This window comes from Ruditapes philippinarum, unplaced genomic scaffold (assembly GCF_026571515.1).
Source record: "Ruditapes philippinarum isolate M1 unplaced genomic scaffold, ASM2657151v2 ctg1614_1_1_1_1, whole genome shotgun sequence".
Taxonomy (NCBI): domain Eukaryota; kingdom Metazoa; phylum Mollusca; class Bivalvia; order Venerida; family Veneridae; genus Ruditapes; species Ruditapes philippinarum.
The window spans coordinates 25,421-44,611 of record NW_026855418.1 but is presented as its reverse complement, the minus strand read 5'-3'; the positions used below and the strand labels follow the sequence as shown (position 1 = coordinate 44,611).

At 32.2% G+C, this 19,191-nt stretch overlaps 1 protein-coding gene across 1 annotated transcript; it reads left to right on the top strand.

Moving 5' to 3' along the window:
- Window positions 1-13: 13 nt before the first annotated feature.
- On the top strand, window positions 14-18,860 carry LOC132743255 (germ cell nuclear acidic protein-like). The gene is made up of 11 exons (XM_060731789.1): window positions 14-97; window positions 2,434-2,538; window positions 3,450-3,716; window positions 4,030-4,119; window positions 6,064-6,168; window positions 7,166-7,270; window positions 10,325-10,429; window positions 11,423-11,527; window positions 12,583-12,687; window positions 14,869-15,003; window positions 17,411-18,860. Exons 3-10 carry the CDS (start codon window positions 3,524-3,526, stop codon window positions 14,979-14,981), a joined length of 921 nt encoding a protein of 306 aa, XP_060587772.1. The 5' UTR covers window positions 14-97; window positions 2,434-2,538; window positions 3,450-3,523; the 3' UTR covers window positions 14,982-15,003; window positions 17,411-18,860.
- Window positions 18,861-19,191: the final 331 nt, after the last annotated feature.

Here is a 19,191-nt window from a genome sequence, read left to right as displayed (position 1 = left end):
AAATTAGAAAGAACAGTAAACCCGCCTAGCCAATCATCTGACCAAGAACACAAAAAGTCGACGCAGAGAAGGTTCCCTTCGCCCTATTATGATGAAGGTATACATTATATTAACAAGCCAAACAACATATTATTAAAATAAACATTTTTTTACATAAGTTGACATTGACAATAATGAGAGAATATTGTTGACTAATATAGATTTGTTTTACTTTGGCTTGTGAATTAGATTTGCATGTACTTCAAATACGTAATTATAAAAAAGTAAATTCTAAATTCCGACATCAGAACGCTTCTCTTCGAAATTTCTCACAACTGACGTTCGATGAGGTAGTAGTCAGATAATTTTCTAACATAAATGAAAAAAGCCCCTGACGGGATTCGGATCCACAGCAGAGTAGGGCAAGTGGTTTGAAGTCCATGACCATTACCACTCGAGAAAACCATGGACGCCCCGACTGTAATCAACTACTTTTGCAATGCCAAATTATATACAAACGTGCTTTATTTAATGATGCATGCTTTTCATTTCCTTGTCTGTTTCTATTATAACCTATCATGTATCATTAAAGTACTTTATCCAGTTCATGCTTTGCCCTGTGCCTGTTTATGTTTGGAGTCCTGCTAGTTCTGTGTTGCTGGGTCATGTAAGGGTCGCGTTCATTGAACGCAGCTCTTCCATGATGATCTTGTTTTTCATTTTTTACAATATCTTTACAACAGAACAAAAAAGTGTAATGTTCAAGTCATTTATATACGCCCGTTTGAAAATCCGATCGAATATAAGTTTTCCCCCTGATGGGCGGCCGGTCGGTCAGGTGGGCGTCCGGGCGGACAGGCTGCTAGGCTGTTAGGCAGGGTGGATGGGGACCAATTTCTGTCAGGAGCATATTTCCTACATGCATGGAGGAATTGTAAGCCGTGTCGCGCGCATAAAGAAGGTCTCGAGGTCAAATGTCAAGGTCTCATTTAGATGTCATTGTAAAAAGCCTGTCCGGAACTAAACATCTACATGTATAGAGGGATTTCAGATTTAGGTTTACATATGCAAGGTCAGATTTACTAGAACTGATAGGCGAGGTCACTAAAGATGATAAAATTTAGAGATTTTGTTCAGAGCATATCGCCTACATATGAAGGGATTCTAATGACACTTCACACACTACAAAAATAAGAGTCATGCGCATGAACTAGGTCTCTAGATTAAAGGTCAAGGTCACACTCAGAGCTCAGTAAAACATTTGTCCTAAGCAAAACTTCTACATGCATAGAGGGATTTTATTATACCTTCGCACAAATGTTTACCCTTGTAAGGCGAGGTGTCGCGTGCAAAATTACGGTGCCTGCATCCACGTGCAATGTCAAACAGGGGTCAAATTTCGAATAAAAATATGAAAGCGTGTATTCGGACCATTTTACTCATCATTTATTGATTGATGAGAACACAAATGGTAATAATCATGACTACTAGTGTAAACCATGCAATTTAGGTAATATGTTCAAAGTCAGTGTCACTTGAAGGAATCTTCTAGGTCACTAAAGATGATAAAAAATATAGAGATTTTGTCCAGAGCATATTTCCGACACATATGGAGGGATTCTAATGAAACTTCAAACAAATGTTCACCACTTTAAGAAGCAGTGTCATGCACATGAACTAGGTATCCAGGTTTAAGGTCAAGGTCACACTTAGAGGTCATTGAAAAACGCTTGCCGGAGCAAAATTTCTATATGCATAAAGGGATTTTATTATAACTTCGCACAAATGTTTGTCATTGTAAGGGGAGGCGTTGCATGCCAAATTCAGGTCACTGCGGCCAAGGTCAATGTCGAAGTTCAAATAAAAGTATGAAAATGTGTATTTGGACAATTTTGTCATTTATTGAGGGATTGAAACACAAATGGTCATTATCATAGCTATTGGTGCATAACATGTAATTAAGGTTAATATAGGCAAAGTCTAGGTCACTAGAGATGATAAGATATCCAGATATTTTCTGGAAATGCCCATAGCACATCTCCTTTATGCATATCTATAATACCTACATCTCTAACAAAAGCTTTTGTGATGGGCGTATTTTACGACAATGTTGCCCTTGTTGTCTGAAGATACCATGGTAATCTGGAAATATCTATTACGTATTCTTAGTGCAATTACCATAATGCTTTTGATAATGAAAAGAAACTGTGAATTGTTTTAGAAGTTTTTTTTATATAAAGTATCATACATTCTAATACAAGCTTGTATTTTCTTTCATTCTCATAATCTATTTCTACCTATTTTGCTCTTATGAAAAGGAAGAGTTGGTATTATTCAAGATCGAGATCTAATTATCATTAATATACTCAAATATTTTGTCAAAACGTTATGTTTTTTAATTATATACATAAAGTTATGCTATAACTTTTATCATTGTTTAACTCATTAAATCAGGTTACATTGAAAGCCAACCTGACAAATCAACTGATGATCAATCACCTAACAAAGAACACAAAAAGAAAATTCAGAGAAAGTTAAGTTCGACTGATTCTGTTGGAGGTAAACATTATCTTCTTTTTGAATAGGATGTGATGTGACTGTCCAGAGCATATCTCCTACATATATGGAGTGATTCTAATCAAAATTCATGCAAATGTCACCACTATAATAAGTAGTGTCATGAACATGAACCAGGTCTCAAAGTTAAAGGCCAAGGTCACACTAAGAGGTCATTGGAAAATCTTGTCCGGAGCAAAATTTCTACATGCATAAAGGGATTTTATTATTATAGCAAAAATATTTGCCATTGAAAGGGGAGGCGTCGCGTGCCAAATTAGGGTCCTTGCAGCCAAGGTCAAGGTCAAAGGTCAAATAAAAGTATGAAAATGTGTATTTGGACCATTTTGTGATCATTTATTGAGGAATTTAAGCACAAATGGTCATTATCATAACTTTTGGTGCAAAACATTTTATTTAGGTGAAAATATCCAAAGTCAAGGTCACTAGAGCTGACAAGTTATCCAGATATGTTCTGGAAAATGCCCATAGCATATCTCCTCTGTGCATATCTATAATGCCTACATCTCTGTCAAAAGCTTTTGTGACGGGCGTATTTTGCGACAATGTTGCCCTTGTTGTCTGAAGATATCATAGTAATCTGGAAATATCTATAACGTATTCTAAGTGCAATTTCCATAATGCTTTTGATAGTGAAAAGAAACTGTGAATTGTATCAGAAAACTATTTTGATATAGAGTATCATACATTTTATTACAAGCTTGTATTGTTTCTCATTCTTATAATCTATTTCTACCCATTTTGCTCTTATGAAAAAGAGGAGTTTGTATTATTCAAGATTGAGGTCTAAGTACCATTACCATACGCCAAAATTTCGTCAACACGTTTTTTTTTCTTATTATACACATTAAGTTATGCTATAACTTTTATCATTTTTTAACTCATTAAATCAGGTAACATTGAAAGCCAACCTGGCAAATCAGATTTTGCACTTTTACGGGACAGACGTTATCAATCCTTGGGCATCATGGAAAAGCTACGTGTCAAATTTTCAAACGAAACAAGATATACCATGAAACCAGCATATAATGAACATTTGTCGGATAAAATTAAAGACGCAACAGCAGGAAGGGATATTGGAGCAATAGGAGGACCGTTTAGTTTATTCGATGGTTCGACATTAGGTGCTACTGCTGGTCGAACATCGTTTCGTTGGAAAAGTATGACTGATGTTCCATTTGGACATATATTTGTTATTGTAACAATTTATAAGATTGTCGTCAAAGTTAAAAAAATACAAATACTGCCCATTTAATTCAATAGGTAGAGCATTGGACTGTGAATCGGGCGGCCCGGGTTTTATTCCACAAAAATATGAAAAAGTTATAAAAGGAAAATCGGCTCCTACGTAAAACTCGTAAAATTGATAAAAGTTAATGTACATGATTGCAATGTCAAAAAGAAAATAATTTCGTAAAAAACGGAACAGCTTTGATATGCTATAACTTTTTTCATTGTTTGTCATTAAATTAGAAAGTACAGTAAACCCGCCCAGCCAATCATCTGACGAAGAACACAAAAAGTCGACGCAGAGAAGGTTCCGTTCGCCCTATTATGATGAAGGTATACATTATAAGCCAAACAACATATTATTAAAATAAAGATTATTTTACATAAGTTGACATTGACAATAATGAGAAAATATGGTTGACTAATATATATTTGTTTTACTTTAGCTTGTGAATTAGATGTGCATGTACTTCAAATACGTAATTATAAAAAATTAAATTCTAAATTCCGACATCAGAACGCTTCTCTTCAAAATTTCTCACAACTGACGTTCGATGAGGTAGTAGTCAGATAATTTTCTAACATAAATGAAAAAAGCCCCTGACGGGATTCGGATCAACAGCGGAGTAGGGCAAGTGGTTTGAAGACCATGACCATTACCACTCGAGAAAACCATGGACACGCTGCTAGGCTGCTAGGCTTTGCGGACGGGTACCATTTTCTGTCCGGAGCATATTTTCTACATGCATGGAGGAATTGTAAAGTTGTGTCGCGCGCATAAACAAGGTCTCGAGGTCAAATGTCAAGGTCTCATTTAAATGTCATTGTAAAACGCTTGTCCGGAACAAAACATCTACACGCATAGAGGGATTTCAGATTAAGGTTTATATATGCAAGGTCAGGGTTACTAGAACTGATAGGCGAGGTCACTAAAGATGATAAAATGTAGAGATTTTGTTCAGAGCATATTGAAGGGATTCTAATGACACTTCACACATTACACAAAGAAGAGTCATGCGCATGAACTAGGTCTCAAGATTAAAGGTCAAGGTCACACTTAGAGCACATAAAAACATTTGTCCGAAGCAAAACTTCTATATGCATAGAGGGATTTTATTATACCTTCGCACAAATGTTTACCCTTGTAAGGCGAGGTGTCGCGTGCAAAATTAAGGACTCTGCATCCGCGTTCAAGGTCACACAGGGGTCAAATTTCGAATACAAATATGAAAGCGTGTATTCGGACCATTTTACTTATCATTTATTGATTGATGAGAACACAAATGGAAATATTCATGACGACCATGTAATTTAGGTAAATATATTAAAAGTCAATGTCACTTGAAGTAATCTTCTAGGTCACTAAAGATGATGAAAAATATAGAGATTTTGTCCAGAGCATATTTCCGACACATATGGAGGGATTCTAAGAAACTTCATACAAATGTTCACCACTTTAAGAAGCAGTGTCATACACATGAACTAGGTATCCAGGTTTAAGGTCAAGGTCACACTTAGAGGTCATTGAAAAACGCTTGTCCGGTGCAAAATTTCTACATACATAAAAGGCATTTTATTATAACTTCGCACACATGTTTGCCATTGTAAGGAAAGACGTCGTGTGCCAAATGTAGGTCCCTGCGGCCAAGGTCAAGGTCAAAGTTAAAAAAGATGTAAATGTGTATTTGGAACAGTTTGTCATCATTTATTCAGGGATTGAAACACAAATGGTCATTATCATAACTATTGGTGTAACTATTGGTGCGAATCATGTTTTTTACGTTAATATATTAGGCAAAGTCAAGGTCACTAGAGATTATAATATATCTAGATATTTTCTGGAAAATGCCAATCGCATATCTCCTTTATGCATATCTTAAATGCCTACATCTCTGTCAAAAGCTTTTGTGACGGGCGCATTTTGCGACAATGTTGCCCTTGTTTCTGAAAAAAGCATAGTAATCTGGAAATATATATAACGTTTTCTAAGTGCAATTATCATTATGCTTTTTATTATGTAAAGAAACTGTGAATTGTATTAGAGTATTTTTTATATATAAAGTATCATACATTCTATTATAAGCTTGTATTTTCTTTCAATCTTATAATCAATTTCTACCTATTTTGCTCTTATGAGAAGGATGAGTTTGTATAATTCAAAATCGAGGTGTAATTATCATTACAATGCGCAAAAATTTCGTCAAAACGTATTGTTTGTTTTATTATATACATAAAGTTATGCTATAACTTTTATCATTGTTTAACACATTAAATCAGGTTACATTGAAAGCCAACCTGACAAATCAACTGATGATCAATCATCTGACAAAGAACACAAAAAGAAAATTCAGAGAAAGTTTAGTTTGCCTGATTATGTTGGAGGTAAACATTATCTTTACAATCTAAACATCATATTGTTAAATAAACATTATAATGTTACATTGAAAGTCATATTGGTGACTTATAAAGAACCTTTTTTGAAAAGGATGTGATGTGATTGTCCAGAGCATATCTCCTACACGTATGGAGTGATTCTAATGAAAATTCATACAAATGTTTACCTCTATTAGAAGCAGTGTCATGAACATGAACTAGGTCTCCAAGTTAAAGGTCAAGGTCATTCTTAGAAGTCATTAAAAAACGCTTGTCCGGAGCAAAATGTCTACATGCATAAAGGGATTTTATTATTACTTCGCACAAATGTTTGCCATTAAAAGGGGAGGCGTCGTATGCCAAATGTAGGTCCCTGTGGCCAAGGTCAAGGCCAAAGTTCAAATAAAAGTATGAAAATGTGTATTTGGACCAATTTGTCCTCATTCATTGAGGGATTGAAACACAAATGGTCATTATCATAACTACTATTGGTGCAAAACATATTAGTTAGGTTAACATATGCAAAGTCAAGGTCACTAGAGATGACAAGTTATCTAGATATTTTCTGAAAAATGCCCATAGCATATCTCCTTAATGCATATCTATAATACCTACATCTCTGTCAAAAGCTTTTGTGACGGGCGTATATTGCGACAATGTTGCCCTTGTTGTCTGAAGATATCATAGTAATCTGGATATATCTTTAACGTATTCTAAGTGCAATTACCATAATGTTTTTGATAATGAAAAGAAACTGTGAATTGTATCAGAAAATTCTTTTTAGATAGAGTATCATACATTTTATTACATGCTTGTATTTGTCTCTCATTCTTATATTCAATTTCTACATATTTTGCTCTTATGAGAAGCAGGAGTTTGTATTATTCAAGACCGAGGTCTAATTATCATTACAATGCGCAAACATTTCGTCAAAACGTAGTGTTTGTTTTATTATATACATAAAGTTATGCTATAACTTTTATCATTGTTTAACTCATTAAATCAGGTAACATTGAGATCCAACCTGACAAATCAACTGATGATCAATCATCTGACAAAGAACACATAAAGAAAATTCAGAGAAAGTTTAGTTTGCCTGATTCTGTTGGAGGTAAACATTATCTTTACAATCTAAACATCATATTGTTAAAAAAACATTATAATGTTACATTATAAGTCATATTGGTGACTTATAAAGAACTTTTTTTGAAAAGGATGTGATGTGATTGTCCAGAGAATATCTACCACACATATGGAGTGATTCTCATGCAAATTCATACAAATTATCACCTCTATTAGAAGCAGTGTCATGAACATGAACCAGGTCTCCAAGTTAAAGGTCAAGGTCACACTTAGAGGTCATTAAAAAAACGCTTGTCTGGAGCAAAATTTCTACATGCATAAAGGGATTTTATTATTACTTCGCAAAAATGTTTGCCATTGTAAGGGGAGGCGTCGTGTGCCAAATGTAGGTCCCTGTGGCCACGGTCAAGGTCAAAGTTCAAATACAAGTATGAAAATGTGTATTTGGACCATTTTGTCATCATTCATTGAGGGATTGAAACACAAATGGTCATTATCATAACTATTGGTGCGAAACATGTTATTTAGGTTAACATATGCAAAGTCATGGTCATTAGAGATGACAAGTTATCCAGATATTTTCTTGAAAATGCCCATAGCATATCTCCTTTATTGGCGTCCGCGCCCAAGCGCGGCGCCTCTTATGGAATGAAATCAGATTTTGTGAAAGGGCGACAGCAACTTCTCTAGCCTTTTAGTCGGTCATAATAAATAGAGGATATTTGTTTAGTTCAGTGTAAGATCGGAATATATTTCACCGAGTGAGCACCAAAAGGTATATTTCACGAGTGACGAAGCCACGAGTGAAATATTAACTTTTGGTTCTCAATGTGAAATATATTTTGATCTTACACTAAACTTAACAAATTTTCTTTTTATTATATGCAAATAAACGTTTTAAAAAGACATTAAATCTAATACTGAATGAAAAGCGCGGCAAATAATAATACAACGTGACGTCATTTACGACGTCACCTCATTAAGTTGGTACCCAGTACTGTGCACGCTGGTATTTCACTGAAACAACGTAAGGGGCTTAAATTCAAAACAGTGAACTTATCAAAGTGGTAATTTGATTGTTTCAAAAAGTGAAATTACCACTTTGATATCACCGATATATTTCTATAAACCACCGAAAAGCATGTAATAAAAGCCGATCCTTCCGATCGGTATGAGGGTGCTTGATTATTAATTAAAAAGGAAATGTCGCGATATGTACAATGAATAGCGAACTGGAGAATTTCGCAATGCAAATATTTTCAAATTAAATAACCTTTTCCGTCAATAAATCGCGCTCTTCGGGGTTTTTTTATTTATCATTTTGTAGTACACATTGGGTTATTATGGTACATGTATCCACGGATTTTACATGTAATATAAATCCGTGATGTATCCGAAAGCTGTAAATAGAATGATGAGTTGATGACCTAAATATTCCGAAAATCTATTTATAGAGGGATGTACTCCTATCGGTAATTCCCGGTCTCTCCCGGTCTATTTTGTCCGGGATTTACTAGTGACCGGCGAATAGTACCACACGTTTATTGTCCGGTCTCTCCCGGTTTTGGAGTAGATGTTTGATATCGTTACAGAAAAGAACAAATATTTTAATATGATAAATAAGCTTTTTTCCCAAAATGAATGTTAGTCACTTAGTTTGGTTACAATTATTAATAAACACAGATCAACTCTCAAATTTATTGATTATTATTATACATAAACATACAATTCGAGAAAAAAACAACAACAACATCAATAGTATGTTTCATTTTATCTATATGAGATAAAAACAATAAATATGTACAATAATTGAGAAAAAGGGTACATTTTTATGGTATTAATATGACACTATCAACTTTGAAACATTTTATTTAATTTGTTATTCGAGTTTAGTAAAGATGCCGAGGAATTATTCAAAGTTACAAATTAGATTTTATGAATTATTCAATTGATTGATAATTTAAAAAATGATAAAGAAAGATACAAATGTACATGTACATGGTTTGAGAATAAACAATATTATATATTGAAAGATTAACCATAATTTACTGAATTTTTCCAGTTAAGTTTTGACTTATAATCGTCGGTCAATATGACAATTGAACTCTTCTTAAGGTTTATTTTACAATTTTAATAAAAAAAAGAGTAGTAAACATAAAAACTCAAAACACAAAAAAGAAAAGAAAACGATATTGATAAAATCTGTCATTTTTATTAAAATTAATAGATATTACAATTATTGTATCATAAACAATTATGCTCAACATGATCAACATGGTAATATAACCAGTGTCATATTGTGAGCAGATACCTTAAGGGGATCTTCGCTAATAGCGATAACATAATAAGGGACAATTACACAAGTGTGGTGTTGATCATGCGTTACACATATGGATTATGAATGATTGTATACATGTATATCCGTTGCTATTAATAACCACGATCATAAAGAAATAACAAGTAATATTCTAATCTCTAGCATGCCAATCAAAGTTCATAATGAACAATGTATTTCGTTCGCTCACTCATAAGTGATATACAATTCTGGTAAAAACCATTGAAAAAATTATAAGAATATCTTGTCATCATATGTCTACTAGTTCATCTTCACTTGATGCATTGCTTGCTTGGACGCCCTTTGATGCTTTGCATCAATGCTTTTCTTGTGCATATCTATAATGCCTACATCTCTGTCAAAAGCTTTTGTGACGGGCGTTTTTTGCGACAATGTTGCCCGTGTTGTCTGAAGATATCATAGTAATCTGGAAATATCTATAACGTATTCTAAGTGCAAAATTTACCATAATGCTTTTCATAATGAAAAGAAACTGTGAATTGTATCAGAAAATTCTTTTTTTAAATAGAGTATCATACATTCTATTATAAGCTTGTATTTTTCTCTAATTCTTATAATCAATTTCTACCTATTTTGCTCTTATGAGAAGGAGGGGTTTGTATTATTCAAAATCGAGGTCTAATTATCATTACAATGCGCAAAAATTTCGTCAAAATGTAATGTTTGTTTTATTATATACATAAAGATATGCTATAACTTTTATCATTGTTTAACTCATTAAATCAGGTTACATTGAGATCCAACCAGACAAATCAACTGATGATCAATCATCTGACAAAGAATACAAAAAGAAAATTCAGAGAAAGTTAAGTTTGCCTGATTATGTTGGAGGTAAACATTATCTTTACAATCTAAAATTGTTAAATAAACATTTTAATGTTACATTAAAAGTCATATTGGTGACTTATAAAGAACCTTTTTTGAATAGGATGTGATTGCCCAGAGCATATCTCCTATACATATGGAATGATTCTAATGAAAATTCATACAAATGTTCACCTCTATAAGAAGCAGTGTCATAAACATGAACTAGGTCTCCAAGTTAAAGGTCAATGTCACACTAAGAGGTCATTTCAAAAAGCTTGTCTAGAGCAAAACTTCTACATGCATAAAGGGATTTTATTATTACTTCGCACAAATGTTTGCCATTGTAAGGGGAGGCGTCGTGTGCCAAATGTAGGTCCCTGTAATCATGGTCAAGGTTAAAGTTCAAATACAAGACTAGTATGAAAATGTGTATTTGGACCATTTTGTCCTCATTCATTGAGGGATTGAAACACAAATGGTCATTATCATAACTATTGGTGCGAAACATGTTATTTAGGTTAGCATTTGCAAAGTCAAGGTCACTAGAGATGACAAGTTATCCAGATATGTTCTAGAAAATACCCATAGCATATCTCCTTTATGCATATCTATAATGCCTACATCTCTGTCAAAAGCTTTTGTGACGAGCGTATTTTGCGACAATGTTGCCCTTGTTGTCTGAAGATACCAAAGTAACCTGGAAATATCTATTACGTATTCTAAGTGCAAAATTTTCAATAATGCTTTTGATAATGAAAATAAACTGTGAATTGTATCAGAAAATTCTTTTTTAGGTAGAGTATCATACATTATATTACAAACTTGTATTTTTCTCTCATTCTTATAATCTATTTCTATCCATTTTGCTGTTATGAAAAAGAGGAGTTTGTATTATTCAAGGTCGAGATAAAATTACCATTACTATGCGCAAACATTTCGTCAAAACGTAATGTTTTTTTTAATTATATACATAAAGTTATGCTATAACTTTTATCATTGTTTGACTCATTAAATCAGGTTACATTGAAAGCCAACCTTACAAATCAACTGATGATCAATCGCCTGACAAAGAACACAAAAAGAAAATTCAGAGAAAGTTTAGTTCGTCTGATTCTGTTGGAGGTAAACATTATCTTTACAATCTAAGCACCATATTATTAGATAAACATTATAATGTTACAGTAAAAGTCATATTGATGAACATGAACAGACTCAATCAAACCGAGCCTGCAACATTTTCAATTTTGTCAAGTTGGGTCCTCATCTGGGATTCTGTATTTCTCTATTTCATTGTCACATCCGTGTTATTTGTGCCGTGTGGCGGCTGTAACAAGTCTCCCCGTACATTTAATCAATGATGTTGTATTTTCGATGCTTTTGTATATTATGGAATTTCAAAGCGTTAATAATAAGGAAAACATAATAACAATTTATATACACATAGAAGTTATAAAGTCGTACGTAGTAGTTACAAAGTCCTACGTAGGAGTTATAAAGTCCTACGTAGGAGTTATAAAGTCCTACGTAGGAGTTTAAAAGTCCTAATTAGGCTTTTATATCTCCTACGTAGGAGCTATAAACTCCTAATTAAGGTTTTTTTATCTCCTACATAGGAGTTTATTTTTTATAAAACATTATGAATTTGCACCAGGACGCTTCCGTATGTTATAGAAATTAAGAAAAAAGGGGGAATACAATAATACAAATAATGTCCGGTTCGCTCAATATTAAGATATGTAAGAGCGTTAGGACTCTTAATCTGGCGATAATGTGTTCGATTCCCGGTCCCAGCTGGTAACTTGTATGAAATCCTTTCTACGGTAATATGCACTGGAATTTTGCTCTAGCATGTACAAATGTTATCATTTCCTTGCGAAAGAGAAGGCAATCCTACAAGTAAGCTGCTTGACAGCCTGTCCAGGAATAATGCAGTCACTGTGGCTAACTGTACCCTGGTGAATTCTAATTAGCCCACTGCGTGACCCGGATGGTTATTTACCACCACAAAAATACAAAAGGAACAAGCAAACTTTGTTCATGTAAAAAAATATCAGTTTAAAGAGGAAATGTACATAATAGCAGTGACAACAATTTCGTGAAAACTCAATATAATTACTTTTATTTTATGCATTAAGTTAATATTCTAAACCTTTTTCATTGTTTAATCATTCAACCAGGTTATATTGGAAGCCAACCTGACAAATCAACTGATGATCAATCATCTGATAAAGAACACAAAAAGCAAATTCAGAGAAAGTTTAGTTTGTCTGATTCTGTTGAAGGTATATATTATCTTTATAGTCCAAACATCATATTGTTACCATAAACAATTTATTTATAAACAGGGTGATATTATTGCTGACGTTTTGTCATTTTTTGTCGTTTTTTTTTTTGGTGAGATGTGAACTGCTGGAAAAAATATTAATGATTTATGTCAATATAATTGTTTCAGTAAACAGCACATCAGATTTTACTTTCATATCTGTGTTAGGATACAATTTATAGATATTTTTCATATATTGCACGTCAATCAACCTTTAACGATATGATTTCAGTTTGTGTTGAATTCGTTTTCGGATAATTTCAAAGTTCATAATTTACCATTTGCAATGTGTCTACGTTTGATGTTTGTAAAGTGTTTTTTTTTTTTGTTGTGTTTCCTTTTTCATTAACTATCCGTCTAAAACGCTACATCCTCCAGTTTAATTATATACATACTCGAAATAAATGCATGTATAAATTTAGTTCTAACATTAATTGAGAATTACATTAGATCACAATAAATAGTTCACGAGTCTTTCATTAGTACTCCTCATTGGTATAATCAAATTTCAAAACAGAATAACAATTTATACACGTATATAACTTTCGAAGACCACATACTGTAAGATGATGTGACAGTCATGTAATCGACAGAAATAAACCGTATAAACAGACGGACATACATGTGACTGAATAGGACATTGCCTTTGTTGTTGTTGTTAAAAAGTGGGTAAATAGTCTGTTGTGCTGTTCTTCATTGAATCAATCGAATTTACTGTTGTTCATGTTACATGAGTAAACAAAGGGATAGTTTAATATAAAAATACTTATGGATAAAACCGAACACATCAAAACTATACTAAATATATAATATATTTACAACAGAGCAATGTAGCTGAATGTTCAAGTCTTTTTGTCTTAAGATATGATAGTAATCTTAAAATAATTTTAACGTATCTAAATAGGATTACTATAACGTTTTAAGTAATTTAAAGGAACTATGTTTTTCTTAGCTTAACGATATATTTTTGTGTCTAATTAGCTTCTCTTAAATACAGTGATATTATTTATATAAACAAAATTTCAATATTGCTTACATTTTGTCAGGAGAATGACTGACTTCATGTTATTTAAGCTAAGGAAAGATTAAGTAATAAAAACTAGAACCAATTTTCAAGTTATGGGACTGAACAGCACCGCCTGACTTAAAATTGAAATATTCTCAGTTGTAATAAATTATTGTTTAGTTAATACTATTTTTTTACATATTTTTTATCTTTTTCTATCTCAAATCCATATATACATTTAAACAACAAACTCTGATTATTATTTGCACAATTTTGATCATTATTTACACCCAGAGGCTCGCATTATTTGATTTTATTCAACTTGTTCAATAAATTTATTATTAAATCTACACTCATTCAACAACCTCTATTTATACGAAACAATACTAGACATTCGGCGAGCCCAAGCTCTAAAGAACTTATGATCAAACAAAACAATAAAATCACTACAAAAATGAAGAACACAAACTGAATTTTCTTTTACAACTCTAAGATACAGTATACACCACAAACATTCAACCAGCAATATTAGCTTCCCAACATCTAATCAGAAAAGCGAACTAATGGACCCAATATTTACAGATATCCTCAAAAACAAAGCATCAAATAATATAACCTTGACAAGACAAAATGACTTTAAACATTCAACCAATATCAACCAAATATATCTAACCAAACATAATATATAACTCAAAAACCAAATAAACTACAACAATCAAAACAACTAATAACAACCAATGAACCAATTAAAGTCATCACAATTAAATTCAACCAACTTCAACAAATCAACAAAACTCCCTTTAAAACAACAAATTCTCTTCTCAACCAAAAAATAAAAAATAAACGCTACATAACAAAAATTCGAATATTTGATACTTGACATTTACATGTAGATAAATTTTATACGCACAGCAACTGGTTTAAACATGATATTTATATTACGCCGCTGTATCGTTGAAGAGAAAAATTAACCCGATGTAAAAAAGAATATCTACAGTGATACTGTACAATTATTCTGACACCTATAGGATAATCAATCATAATTTCTTTGAAAAAAATTAATATTGTGATGTTTTTATGCAAATAAAGGCAGACATACGACATACGTAATTGACATAAGCCTTGTTCTTTTAGATAAACTACATGTACCAAAACTACCATTGAAAGCTTTATCAGACGTGCGTGGCAACAGTGAAGAAGAGTTTAATTGGGGAAGAAAGAAAAATGAAAAATGCATAATTTGTTGAGAAGAGGATAGAAATATATCAGGTTTTATTATTTTTTATGGTTTATCTATTTCTTCTCAGTCTCTAATATTGAAAAAGTACCATTTTTATATTTCATTTTAGAGCATTGTTACATAATTTTTCCTGAGATAATTTTTTTAGTAATTCAAAGTATGGATCCGATATCTTTCAAAGGTAAAAATACTATGTTTGTGATCAAAACTTATTTGGTTTTAAGTTTTGAGTTAAGTTCATAAATAAAATTTTATAATATTTTAAATAAGATGTTTGTTTGAAAAGCAATGCGTTTGGAAAAATATTTTACATTAAACACAGCTGGGAAATAGTTGTACAGTAAACTGAATTATATGCAATGTATATTACTGTCTAGTTTGAATGAAAGATGATTCGTCACAGCAAGTATTAAATACTTCATTCTCACGACAACAGAATTTCGGAAAAGAAAATGACTGAAATACTCGAGAATATTAATAAATTCACGGAGAGTACTGGGTTGAGTAACGATATCAAATCAAAGACATAGGATAGACTTAAAAAATACCGATCCATGGTACTTTTTCTCTCTTTTTTGTGTGTGTGTCTTGTATTGTTTTCGTTTTTTTTTTTTTTTTTTTTTTTTTTTTTTTTTTTTTTTTTTTTTTTTTTTGTTTCCTTAAAAAATCTGGAAGTTTTGGTTCACAAAATGCTAATTACCATGCATAAGGATCGCAAAATTTCCGGCTTCCACCATTTGTGGTGCCTCGTACGTTATTGTCAACGATATCTTTAAATAATTTCCCCTCCTTATCGCAGTGTATATCTAGAACCTAATTTACATTTACTTATAATAAAAACTGATTTTCAAGTCGAAGAATTTATATTACATGTACAAAGTGATTTGGTAATAAGCATAACTTTAAAGTTCTTATTTCTCTAAAATATTAAATAATCATGCCACAGATCAATATCAGCCATGCCCTTAGTAGCATTAATTTTAACGAAAACGTGTTTTTTTATAATTCCTAGAACTAATATATTTTGGAAGAATCATTTTTAGTAGACGTTTACAAATTTGCAGGTATTTAAAGCATGTCCCTACAGTTAAAAATGTCCAAAATCTAACTTGATCATTGATGTGTACAGAAAACTGCATGTATACTGTATTCCTAGAAACTTTTGCGGAAACAATATTTCGCATTTTTCATGGGGATTGCTTTTTCGCGGAAACAAACTTTCGCGAAAACATATTGACCGCGAATTTCGCAAATATAAAGTCGCTGCTGGAGTAGACAATTTTTATGTAAGATATAAGACACCATTCTGACCATATTCTCTGCGACCAGAAACACGAAAATGCATTTATTTTGCATTTAATATCATAATGTCGGGTTAAGAAATAGAGTGATTTATGATTGATCTTACTTTCTGAAAAAAAATTCATTGTTTGAATGAAATGAATTTTTACCGTTAACAGTAAATGCTTATCCATATAGAAATAAATTGTACTTGTAACAGACAATAACACCTTTCTTTTTAGCAAGTTAAGTACCGTCATTTAAAGTATGCACACTGTAAATAACATGTAATGTATGATTTTATTTAATTGGTATAAAATGGATATTCCAAACAGCAAGACCGTTTTGTAAAGGGGAAATTTTACCTTGAATTGTGTATGTAAGGAAAGTTATGCATACTTCATCATAGAACTTCATAATGATATTAGATAATATAAGTTGTTGAAGCTACAAATGTTTGTGAATTTGTTACATGCATCTTTTTCGCGGATACAAACAATCGCGAAAAAATATCCACCGCGAAAAGCGTGGAATAATATCTCGGAATACAGTATATCAAAATTCTAATATTTTTTTCCTATAAAAAGGCTTGAAGTTCTAAAACTTTAAGCCCGGTTTGTCTCAGTCTGTAAATGAGGTATAATGGAACAGTTCAACATCTCTCACCTAAACCTTTCGTTAGACCTATGTCGTGTAGACATGGTCCCTGTTATAACCAATTAAAAACAAATGTTTTGATAAACATTTTAAATATATGTTCAGAACATCAAATATGTATACGCTTTTTTAAGGTAATCATTGTGTGCACAAATTGCATCAATTAAGCTTTACAAGTAAATGAAATATATGTATACTGAAACAAAAAAGAAACTTTCTCCAAGTTTGAATGTAGATATGTTAGTACGATTTTTACGTTGAATAAACATATGGGGCTTTTATACGGAGATTAGCTGACCGATTTTGCAAACAAAACAAGTTTTACAAGCTACTACATGCATATAAGTGTGTACATCTAAGTGGTACCCTTGAACAACTGGCATATACTTAGCGAAAGTTTCTTTTTTGGTTCAGTATATCATCAAAGGGTGCAATTCTTTCTACTTTTGGTCTGTTTTATATCGTTTAAATAAAATAACGCAGATATGATTTTTTTAGGTTCAACTCATATCGGATATCGGCACATGGTATTCATACAAGAGAGTCCTACCGGAACAAAGAACAGGGCTTGCAGTTGAACTAAACAGAACTAACGAATTCTTGAACGCCACTTAAAGTCTACTATCGGTATTTGAAAAACAAAATAGAACTGAAAATATAATAGAAATGGAACGAGCACATGATGATGACCCTATGATGGAGTATAGAATAGTATTTTAAGCAGCGGCTTTGGAAGCAACATGGATGATCTTGAAATTTTTGTTTGACTAAACAATAATTATTGCGAAACCCAGTATTTAATACTTATAATTGTTAATTAGAATTTACAAAACTGACGTAACAATAATGCTTAACAGTTTAAAGCGTCTATCCAACACATTGTAGTTCGGGTGCTTTTTTGTTTTTTGTTGTTGTTGTTTTTTTTTGTTTATTTTTTTTTTTTTAATGTTATCAAACAATAAAATTTCACCACAGGCTCGAATATTTATATAGAACTAGATGATTCATAAATGTCTAGTCCGATGGAAGAAGCATCGAAGTAAAGGCTTTGCAAAGTTTATCTTGCTGTGATTTTAAACCGTTGCATCGTTTTATTTTGTTAATATTGACTTAAATTACATGTATAAACACACCCGTAAATAGGTTGCAAGTAGATCCGTTGGATTCAGGTAGAACAGTTCTGCGCTTGGTAAGTTTTTGTCATCCTCCAATCGACTGCTGCACAATATATCTTAGAAAATTATGCCAAAAAAAAGACAAAAATGGAAGAGCATATCTTGGTATTCCTGTCTTTAAGTGAGACGTCGTTAACATCTGTGATATTAGGGGTGTTCATATGTGTGACAGGTGAAACATAACGACTGTTATGTGAAAACTGCATGTTTTACTTCTTTGCAAATTTAATAACTGTAAACGATGTTGATGATTTAGACCTATGTTGTGTGAGAGAGAAGCTTTCATATGTGTTTTAAGTCTCAAATGTTTCTCACTTTTTGGTTTTCCAACTTTACCGAAAAGTAGTATTCTTTTCTAGAAACTGTCTTCTTTTCTTTTAGACACTTTATGTATAAAATAATCAGTAAACGGCAAGCTTTGTCGACAAACAGGCTTTTAATAGCGTTTCGAAATAGTTGATTAATATCAAAATGTTGATATGAATGTAATATTCGGCAATATTGACCTGAGACATGTGAATATTCAATGACCTTTTGTCCATAATTGTCAGATTCCGAAGTTATTCTGACGGATTTTAAATTATGGTATAACGGTATATATGGTTTATGTATAACATAAGTTACCGACACAACACTTGACTAACTGGCCTCGGTGATAAGACGTTAAGAGTTTCTTGTTTAAATTAAAGGATGTAGGTTTAAATCTAAATGGAATATCATTTCAATAGGGGTTTTAATATTTTTTGCGAAACTTTTTTGAATGCCAATCACCCATACACTGTACATATGTACAAATTGAAAGTTACATTTTTTTTAGTTTTTAAAAAGAAAAAAACACAAGATATTAAAGAAATGATGAATCCACTGATACTGCATATTATTTAAAAATTAAAGAAACATGAAAGAAACATATTTTGTTGAGGTTACAAACTTGCAACTTCGCGTTTGCTATCACTAGGCCAAAGGGACGTCAGTATACCATGAAGTATCGAAAACATTTCTATCATTACAAATCAATAAGTAAATCGTAATAAATTACGGAAACTAGCGAAAATGCTTCCGGAAAGTCTCATATCAATATTGCCGAACAATAATGTAACCATT

Excerpts from the sequence above, each read along its gene's own strand:
- LOC132743255 (XM_060731789.1), top strand. The coding sequence starts at position 3,524 with ATGGAAAAGCTACGTGTCAAATTTTCAAACGAAACAAGATATACCATG. Across the intron at positions 3,717-4,029 it reads AACATCGTTTCGTTGGAAAA|AAAGTACAGTAAACCCGCCC; the intron begins GTATGACTGATG and ends TCATTAAATTAG. Across the intron at positions 12,688-14,868 it reads TTTGTCTGATTCTGTTGAAG|ATAAACTACATGTACCAAAA; the intron begins GTATATATTATC and ends TTGTTCTTTTAG.